General features: G+C 42.7%; 1 protein-coding gene across 1 annotated transcript in view; it reads right to left on the minus strand.

The window, feature by feature from the left end:
- Window positions 1-2,918: 2,918 nt before the first annotated feature.
- Window positions 2,919-10,691, minus strand: part of Col8a1 (collagen type VIII alpha 1 chain) — a 131,125-nt gene continuing 123,352 nt past the window's right edge. Inside the window, exon 4 of the mRNA XM_021209503.2 lies at window positions 2,919-7,458. Within this exon, the coding sequence (XP_021065162.1) occupies window positions 5,552-7,458 (1,907 nt within the window). The 3' untranslated portion in view covers window positions 2,919-5,551. The remainder of the gene's footprint in view (window positions 7,459-10,691) is intronic.

A 10,691-nucleotide genomic window follows, 5' to 3' on the forward strand; every position in this document is an offset into this window, starting at 1 on the left:
ACAGACAGACAGACACACACACACACACACACACACACACACACACACACACACACACACACCATCTTTGGGAGGTTCTTTCTTTCCTCAACTCATCATGAAGCGTTCAAAGAAGACCAACCTTCTACCTTCAGTTCCCCTAATAATTTAGGGGAAAGTTCATCAAAGAGAAGTTGAGGCAGCAATCATATGTGTGGGGCAAGAGGACCATGCCACCAGACAAAAGAACTGGTAAGGCTGAAGCAGGTTCAAACCCTGGCTTATTTCATAATTGAGAATAATAGGCATTGAACTAGCTCCCAACCAGGTTCTACCTGTCCTGGAACTTGTAACCATGGCACTCCATTGAGAGGACCATCACAACTGGTCACATAACATAAAAACCCAGAGTTCTCCATGCTAGTGAGGTATCAAGATAGGCCCCCAAGTGCTTAGGCAATGAGCTTCCCTTCTTGGGCATCCCTCCCTATAAAAGATATTTCATCCCTGGTTCACCCCGAGTAAGATCTATGCATATACATCTGCCATGAACAAAACCATTTGGACAAGCAAGGACCCTCTCCTTCATCAAGAATTACTGCAAGGGAGGCCTTCACAGTAAAGAGCCACACCTAGATCTCCTATAGAAGGCCTCTCTTCCAGTCCCTCTGTACTTTTAGGCACTCACTCGGAACCAAACCGAATTCATCTACATTCTGGGCTCAGCCATCCCTTTCCCGCCTGGCATGTAGGGGAATCTCAAGCCTCTGGACCCCCTTCCCCAACTCCTCAAGGTCCCCAGTGGCATCTGGGTACATAGGAGATTGAGAACCACAGCATCAGTCCTAGATCTCACTGTTTCTTGTCCATCGAAACACTGGCTGGGACCCCATCTGGAATGAATTCTGCTCTCCCTGAGCCACATGTTGGTTGGGTTCTGGCATCCCAGCAGTGAGCTAGACACACAGACCAACACATATGGGAGAGTTTAGCAACTCAAGACTCTACTTGGTTTGGGCTATGTATACTCTCCCTTCTAATAATGCACTTGACAGCCAGCCTAGCTCTTCTATGTGCACATACTCTACACTGTATATGCTCATGGAAAACGCACCTATCTACCTTGGACCTTCACCTGTTACACGTATATACCCTTCTATGAACAAAAAGGTTCTGTTCTTCTAAAAACAATCTTTGTTTCTCTTCAAACGTAATTCCTATGTTTCTAGGTACAAAGAATAGGAAGTTAGATGTAGGTTGAACGGATTTTGTGTGTGTTCACAGCAGACCAAAACTGTGTCCTCAAGTAAAGCTTTAGGGAGAATCCCTTATTTACAGTCAGATCATATGCTTATGCATTCTTGGGCATCCGTGTGACGGAAATCAGACGCATTACGTGTGCTGGATAGTTTTACGTAAACTTGACACAAGCTAAAATCATCTGAGAGGAGGGGACCTCAATTAAGAAAATGCCTCCATAAGATTAGGCTGTAGGCAAGCCAGTAGAGCATTTTCTTAATTAGTGATTGATGGGGGAGAGTTTGCCCCATCGTGGGTGGTGCTATCCCTGGGCTAGTGGACCTGGGTTCTATAAAAAACCAAGTTGAGAAAGCCATGAGGAGCAAGCCAGTAAGCAGCACTCCTCCATAGCCTCTGCATCAGCTCCTGCCTCCAGGTTCCTGCCCTATTTGAGTTCCTGTCCTGACTTCCTTCCATGATGACCAGTGATATGGAAGCATAAGCCAAATAAACCATTTCCTCCCTGAGTTGTTTGTGGTCATGGTATTTAATTTCATCAATAGAAACTAAGACACTACCGGATGGGACATTTACATCAGAAAAAATGATTATGTAACTAACCTATTGATCGTAATAGCTGCTCATGCTATTCCCTCTTCTTGAACTCCATCAAAGGATGTCCCAAACAATAACCAAGACCCCAGATACTTTCTCATGTATATGGCTCTCACTACTTGGTATATTTCTTTCTGATTTGTACTATTGATTTACTTTTGGATAAAATTTCTTTTCAGTATGATCCCTTATTTCAGTCATTCAAATAAGAGGTCAACAACCAAGATCCTGTTCCTGACCACAGGTAATGTGATGGTAGTGACTTTGGTTGTGGACAGAAACTTGAGCTTTGTCAGGATAGAAGTGATCTTGATCTTCTAGTAAGATGGTTCCAACTAGTTAACCGCTCAGACTGTTGGTACACACTCACTCCTTTAATGATTTGAACAATCCTTTTATCATAGTCTAGGCATTCAGAACTTAACATCACAATAGAATGCTTTTCTTAACAGTGCTTTAAGTTATTGAAACACATGTGCTTCAGCCTGGAAGATCCACTCACAACTATTTTCTCTCAACTTGGAGTATTTGAAGACTGCTGTCTCCTGAAGAGATATACGGCAATTTCTTCCGTGATGGTGGGGTTGGCCAATACAGGAGGGTACAGTCTGTTCTTCCTTTTCTCTTCTGAACAGAACTCCTGGCCTTTACTTCATCAGGGGCTTACTGAGAACTATTAATGTCTCGCAACTTATGATGTGACTAAACTCAGGGCTGTGGGTATAGAAGGTGGAATATAAGCTGCTGGGTTGGATTTCTTAAACATAAAAGGTTTGGACCCCCCCCACCAGTTGTCATGTGATTGTTAAGGTCCACCTTCCCCACCAATGGGGAGGGAGGCCAACACACCTGGTTACAAAGACAAGAAGGTAGAAAGAATGTGGAGTAGTGACTAGGTCCACAGAGGAGATCTGGGCTGCTTATTTACAGTTACTAAACTGAGGAGGGATAAACTGTCCTGTTCAAACTGTGATTATTTTTAGACCCTGTATTCAGTGGCTGATTACTACAATGTGTTATTAAGAAACACTTTATGTTCAAATAGAGTTGTCAGTTGAATGATATGAACAAGACAGGAAACATACTTTTAGAGATATTTAATGATCTGTTTTTCAAATCAGTACAAAAATTTAAATACAAAATTGATTTGCCATTCAGCCTCAAATCTATTCATGGGAACTCAAGCAAGTTACTGGTCTTTTCATCATTCTTTGTTTCTGTAAAATATTTGAGGACAACTGTCCTCTACAGACATTCCTTTCCCCTGTGGGACATCATACTGTGTTAAAACTCTGTTTAAATAGAACAATGCCAGTTTGGTCCATTTCACGTGGAAAAGCTCTAGTTAATTTTGAATTAAAGAGTGATCATAGTACTGTCCCTAGAAAGTAGAACATATACTTGATTCACTTGCTTTCACACCACTGTGGACATGATGGACAACACTCAAAACGGAAACACAGGTACATAGATAATTATTTAAAACTCTTCTTTAAATTAAATGGAGTATCATTTAGCTCTGATATTAGCACCATGGTAGAATATACAGTATCTGGCATAGATTTTGCTCCTCCTCCACTTAAAAGCTTAGAAGCATATGCCTGATCACACACACACACACACACACACACACACACACACACACACACACACACAGAGAGAGGCAGGCAATTGAGTAACAACCAATAAATAAGTTGGAAGATATTTCAAAAAGTGAAATTTGGTTTAACTTAAGAGATAATTTCTGTCTTTCTTTACGGAAACTAAAATACCATACATGTACAGATAAAAGCAACTTTACAACCCATCTGGCCAGACCAATTCAATGTTCCTATTTAGCAGAAAGAGCGAGGGACCCATATGACTTCCATAGTGACCAGCTATAAGGCAGTGTCCTCAGGAGCGACCCCAAGGAAAGCTGTCCAAAGACATGCTGTTTACTTTGCAAGCGAAGGTTTCATAGGAAATTCTTTTGGATTCGAAGGTGCTCTTGTGTAATTAACAATGAATGAAAAACCTTGTGCTAATAAACACATTCTTTTTTAAAAAATTCAAGAAGAAATGGTGTCTGTGCCTCATAAAGGGAAAAGACCAGTAGTAAGCCATGACAAGAAGAACTGTGGTGGTAAAAATAATTCATATTTAAGACAGACCATGCTTTATACTGTATTTATGTATGCATTTTCCAATCTATGTCTCCTTTTAGCTCCTGACTTTTAACTTTTGAGGAAAGTAGAATACATTCTATTGCTCTCATTCCACATTATTCCCCTAAGCAACCAAAGGCAGATAAACAGAAAATGTTCAACTGATTGTATTTTGAGGGTCACCCAGAGAACCTACTATGTGCCTGAACTAGAATCTGAAAAAAAAAAAAAACAATTTCTCTTTTCCAACATGTTTTGGCTGTGGTGCTGAGCGTGCAGTGACATCATAGGCCTGAGGTGCCATTGCTTTATGACATTCCAACTATCTCTTCCACAGGCTGGTGTCAAAGAAACAGTTATTTTCCTACAACTGTAGTCCTTATTGCTCGAAGCAACATGCCTGCTTTTAAATACCTTATAATTACTCTTTTAAAATATACTTTTTCCGATGTAATTCTGATTTTTCCCTCCAGATTAAAAGAAAAAGAATGGTTTGGATTTTGGCAATTGACTTTGGAACCTCAGGGCATAAGTCATATTTTTAAAATTCATAGTTATTGGGAAAAAATGACAGCTACTGAGACAGGTACAGACAAGGTGAAACCTCACTGCACTTGGCTGTGTGGGCACATGAGGGTTTTTGTTTTATTTCACACAACTGGCAATTGCTATCAATAGTAAATGTTCATGAAATGGCAAAGTTATTTGAGGGAAGGCTTTGTAAAAAAAATTGTTTATATTGCTTAGGCTATGTTATATATTATGTGGAAGGATGAAGAAGGAAAAAAAAATAGTTACAGAAAAATTCCAAACTGAAACCCTTTAGATGGGTTGATATTTTAATGTCTCTGAGCTAAATTATGAACTCCTGTGGGCTTTGCCCTGCATTCCACACTAGCATCTCACCCAGTTGCTAGGCAAATAGACTGCTGAGCGGATACACAATGGGCCATTGGTATACCTTTTCTTTGGGGGGACACCACACACATCCACACACAATTCTGACTAGGTAGTTCTGTGGCTCAAAGCATTGCCTCTAACACGGAGAAATATCCTTTGGACTAGAGATTACCATGGACCCTGCGCTATAGAAGAACCCTCCAACATCCCACAGCAAAACACCTGCATGAATAGAGAGGAAAGTACGCAAATAAATACAGTATGTAACTGTCACCACCAGCCTCTTAAGGCATATTCAAAAATACCTTTACAAGGGAGCACAAAGAATGAACAACGTTCATTAGTGATGATGTTCCAGACTGAGATATTTTGACTGATTTGAATAAGCAGGTTATGAAATCATATAACATGGAACAGCTAATATGAGTCCGTTGGGTACAACACACGTGTCAGTACTTGATCCATAAATCGGTCCCATCATCCCATTACAATCTGCTGTGCACAGGACTAAACATGCGGTTTAGTTTTTATTTGTACATGATGGTCCAAACTTTCACTTAAATATAACTTTCCAACTATTATAAATGTTTTGAAGCATTGTTTTCAGTTGAATTTTTTTTGTGTCATTTTCTTTTCTTCTATTAAATCTCTTGTTTTTTTCTCTTGTTTTTTTACATGGGATACAATAAATATCCTGAAAAGGAGGAGTGGACATATTGCCCGGCATAGAGTCCAGCAGCCTGTTCTGAAGGCATTTGGAGGAACACCCTGTCTCCAGGACGGAGCAGCAGTACTGCGCTTCCAGATGCTTGGTCCAGAAAGCCCTTCTTGTACTCGTCGTATGTGTACATCATGGGCTCGTTGTTCTTGAAGAGAGCAACCCATACGTTGCCTCCCTTGCAGTGAACATGGTAAGCAAAGTAGTAGACACCCGGGACTTCACAGGTGAAGATGCCCGTCTGCGGATTGTAGTTCTGTCTGCCGTTGTAGAGCAGCTTGTCAAACTTCACTGGGGCCCCCACCGGTGGGAAAGGCACAGTCAGCTCAGCAGTAAACGCGGGCATCTCATAGGCTGGCCCTCCATGCTTGCCCTTTTTGCCCGCATAGGCATGTGGAGGTTTCACCCCATCAATTCCCAGTCCCATATCTGGCAGATACTCTCCCTGGGGTGATGGTGTAGGCATCACAGCTGGAGGGCCTGGGGGCCCTGGAGGACCTGGGGGCCCAGGAAGGCCAGGCTGGCCTTGAGGTCCAAGGGCACCAGGTTTCCCCGGGGCCCCGTGAAGTCCTGCTACTCCTGGCTTCCCTACACCAGGGAACCCAGGGGGCCCTGGGAGGCCTGGTTCTCCTTTGGGGCCCGGAATCCCAGGGGGTCCAATAGGGCCACTAGGCCCCACAATCCCTGGAATCCCTGGGGGACCCTGTAGACCCTGATCCCCAGGTATTCCAGGCTCTCCTTTGGGTCCAAGCAATCCTGGAACACCGGGAAGCCCTGGCAACCCTTTGTGACCAGCTTCTCCCTTGGGTCCTATAGGACCGGGCAAACCCTTCATTCCAGGGGGACCTACTTCACCAAGAAAACCTGGCTTCCCAGGGAAGCCTTGGAGGCCAGGTTCTCCCTTGGGACCTGGTGGACCCTGTGGTCCTACAACTCCACCTTCTCCTTTGGGTCCAGGGAAACCAATAGCACCTGGAGGGCCCATGGGACCCGGGATTCCAGGTAAGCCTGGCTCTCCAGGTGGACCTCCCATTCCAGGAGCACCTATGGGTCCTTTTTCCCCTCTCGGCCCAAGACCCCCAGGAACACCCCCAATACCCCGGTCCCCTTTGGGTCCTGGGAAACCTGGCTTTCCGACCCCTGGGAGGCCTGGGGGTCCAGGCAACCCCGGCAATCCTTGTTCCCCTTTACCACCCGGAAATCCTGGTTGGCCTGGGATCCCATCCTGACCTGGCTTTCCAACTCCAGGCATCCCAGGAGGTCCTTGAACTCCTGGCACACCAATAAGGCCTTGTGGTCCAGGTTCCCCTGGAGGCCCTGGCTTCCCCAGGGGACCCTGTGGTCCAGGAAAGCCCGTCACTCCTGGTTTTCCTACTCCTGGTAGTCCAACGGGTCCTGGAGGGCCATGCATACCTGGAGGACCCTTCAGACCTGGCAAGCCAGGCATCCCGAAGCCCTTCTCTCCTTTGGGACCCTGAAGGCCAGGAGGTCCTGGTGGTCCTTTGGGCCCCCTCTCACCTTTTGCTCCTGGTTGCCCTGGTAACCCTGGCCCACCCGGTTTCCCGATACCAGGAAGTCCATGAGGTCCTGGAGGCCCTTGTGGCCCTGGGATTCCCATAGGTCCGATTTCCCCTTTAGGTCCAATTTCGCCTTTTGCTCCTGGCATTCCCATGGCTCCTGGCTTCCCAGGCATTCCAGGCATACCGGGCTTTCCAATTCCTGGATATCCCTGGGGCCCTGGTTTTCCTTTGATTCCAGGCATTCCATGTCCTGGCAAACCTGGCGGACCAGGTGGTCCTCTTGGTCCAGGTTCTCCACGGGGACCTTGTTCTCCGCGCAAACTGGCTAATGGTATTTCTCCTGAAAAAGTGGAGAAAGGGGCAGGGGATATTTGTTATCTCTTAATATAAAGAAGTAATAGCAGTCATTTAATTTCGACATATTTGCCTATTGTGTATTGAATGGGAAGACTAGATATAATACAGTCGCCTTCCTGAGCCTTCCCCTGTACAGTACCAGAAAACCAAGCTGTCAGTTTCTGTGATGTATTTGCTGTTTTGAAAACTCTTACATGCAGCTGCTTATATAGTCAGCATTGGTTAAAGTTTAAAGGCTGAAAAATAAATTTAACAAAAAATTTCCAAGCACAAAAGTTGAAGATCCTGTTGTGTCTCATTGTACCGAATTTGGGAAGGTGGAATTTGTATAAAGGGGTGTGGGGGTGGGGGGAAGCATCTCCACTAAGCCCACTTAGCAGAGATGACCACTTGACATGGCAATTTCATCTCATGTGTTTCAGGCACACATTGTGTATATTTCAGAGAGTGTTGGAGTCATATTTTGTTTTTATTTAATTTTTAACATTTTTCTACTTAAACATTATATTGTGTTTTCCCATGACCTCCTTATCAATTTAAAGATTTCATTATAAATCAATGAATTACATGGTATATATTTATGGGCTTCAAGGTGATGGTATAATTTATGAATAAAATATAGAATAACTAAACCAACCTAATCAACATTTCTGTCACTTTACATACTTATTTTTGTAGGGACAGCAATTGAAGTCATTCTTAGTTTTAAATATGTATTACTAACTATATTTACCACATTTGGTAATAGACCTAGAAATAAATAGACAAAATCAAAACCATATTCTTGCTGCCTTATTTGCACCTCTTGTCTCTTGTCTTCTCCACCCACCCCTCTCCTCAATTCCTTACATCCCTTAGTTTCTGCTATAAGAATGACCAACATTCTATCCATTCTCTGCTTCTGCACGTTGTTATACTGCTGCATGCTAATAAGATCCATGGTTTTTGTCATTCTGTGCCTGGCTGCCTTGTATTATTTTTAATGTAATAATGTGGGACTAAATATTTGCTCGTGTGCTGAAAAGTGGGTGATGAAAATCATTCTCCTATGCACCCGGGAAAAAGAAAAGCCTCTTATTTCGCATGTGGTCTGATAAACATCTCTCCACATCTGTCTCCTAGACCCAATGAATTTGCTTAGTTTTTTTTCTGGCATACTGTAGGATTTCTCAAGCCCCCAGTACAAGTTTTTGGAATAAATTATGTTGCTTGGAAATTAGGGTTTTGATCAGAAGCAAATAAGACACTTTAGGGTGGCATACAGTTTAAACAAGGAAAGAATGTTGGTTTAGGAACAGGACGTTTTGTTTATCTTTCTGTCATTGACATGACATTATGACTGGGTGACTAGAGCTGGCAGCATTCCTGTTTTTCTATTATGTTAGCCAGATTAATACAGCTACACTACATAACCAGAGAAAAGATAGGAAAGCTGTCATGCTTGCTGCCAAACTACAAAGCACATGTGAGAGTATGCGTGCTGTGCTTTGCAGGCAAAATACTCTGGATGACGTCCCGTGCTACTGGGAATAGAGTAGGGTATATAAAGAAAAGAAATATGTGGTTCCAAAGTGATCGTTCAACTATACGTAGCATTTAAATCTTATTATTGTGCTATTTGTAGAACTACTGCCAGGAAACAAAAGAGACCCTCACAAATCATATTCTTCCTGGATAGGAATAATCATCTGATTACAAGATGTACCGGAAGCCAGGCAGGCCATGCAAGGAAGGAAGGAAAAAAGACCTGATGATTCCCTCAGAGGTGTGCCAGCTCCTAAAGAGTAAAACTGTGAGGAATATTTACATTAACACACACTCTATATAGTATTGGTAAGAAAATTGTAATCAAGGGAGAGTCCAAGGAAGGATCCTAATTATTATTATTATTATTATTATTATTATTTTGGCACTACGTGTTACTGTGGAGCCCAGGGTGGCCTCACTCTTGCAACTGATCCTGCTGCCTCAGCCTCCTTACTACAGGCATACACCACCATCCTGAAGTATCACACCTCATTGGTCTGGTAGCCTGATGCACAGTGCCTAGAACAGTTCTCCCCACCTGGGCATCTGGAATGACTGGCAGCTGCGACCACTCAAAACCCCACAGCGCTTTAGAGTTTACTCAGCACCACTTGCCCTATGGCACTGATTCAACAGTCCTATTTTAAAGATCAAGGACATGCATTCATAGCTTTCTTTGATTTCTGGATTCTAGGCAGCTATATAGGCTTATTAGTGTCAAATCAAGTGGTTCTCCAGAGCAGGGGTTTCTGCCGGGGGGGGGGGAACCAGTGGAGATGACTTCCACTTCCTTCATAGTGATTGCTACTCTGATGCTCCCATGTCCCTGCCCCCCACCCCCATAGATGTCAGGCTTCTGAGAACTCCAGATAAGCAAGCTGAGTGTATGGGAAAGTATCTCACAGTATCTATTACAGGTACTTTGTAGCTGTAATAGACCCAACACATATTCCTAGAAAGTAACAGAGATTTTTCTGTGCCCTTTAGCTTCCTGATGTTTTGGTGACTGACTTGAGTACTGTGCTGAACACCCTAAACTGTGTCACCTAGTTTGTGAAATGTTTCATTGTAGTTTTCTTTTATATAAGTTCCTGAAGACATTGTTTCTTAGCTTGGAAGACTGACTTGTCACCCTTCTTTAACCCCCATTTCTTGCTCCTTCTGATCCATGAACTCCTTGCATCTGGCTCAGAGTTCACACCACATATAGCTGATGAATGTTTAAATAAATTAATAATATACATAAGGATAGACTGTGGATAAATATGCTCTGATCTTTTGTTAGTTAAAATAATAAAACTAAAACCAGATTATAATTATACTTTTTATGATGCTAAGGGTCAAACCCTGTATTAATTTTTATTTTTAAATTAAAATATAATTACATCACATCTTCCCTTTCCTTTCCTCCCTCCAGTTCTTTCCATGTTGGCTTCTTTTTCTCTTTATTGTTATATATATATATATATATATATATATATATATATATATATATATATAAACCTATATATATAACCTGTTGAGTCAATTTAGTTTTGCTTGCATGTCTCTCTCTCTCTCTCTCTCTCTCTCTCTCTCTCTCTCTCTCTCTCTCAGTCTTTTCCTTGTATCTTTAAGTTTGAACCTTGAAAAAAAAATGGCATTTGATTCACAGCAATAACAATTTTTTTTTAAAAAAGTGTCTACATA

Source organism: Mus pahari, chromosome 12, assembly GCF_900095145.1.
Source record: "Mus pahari chromosome 12, PAHARI_EIJ_v1.1, whole genome shotgun sequence".
Lineage (NCBI taxonomy): Eukaryota > Metazoa > Chordata > Mammalia > Rodentia > Muridae > Mus > Mus pahari.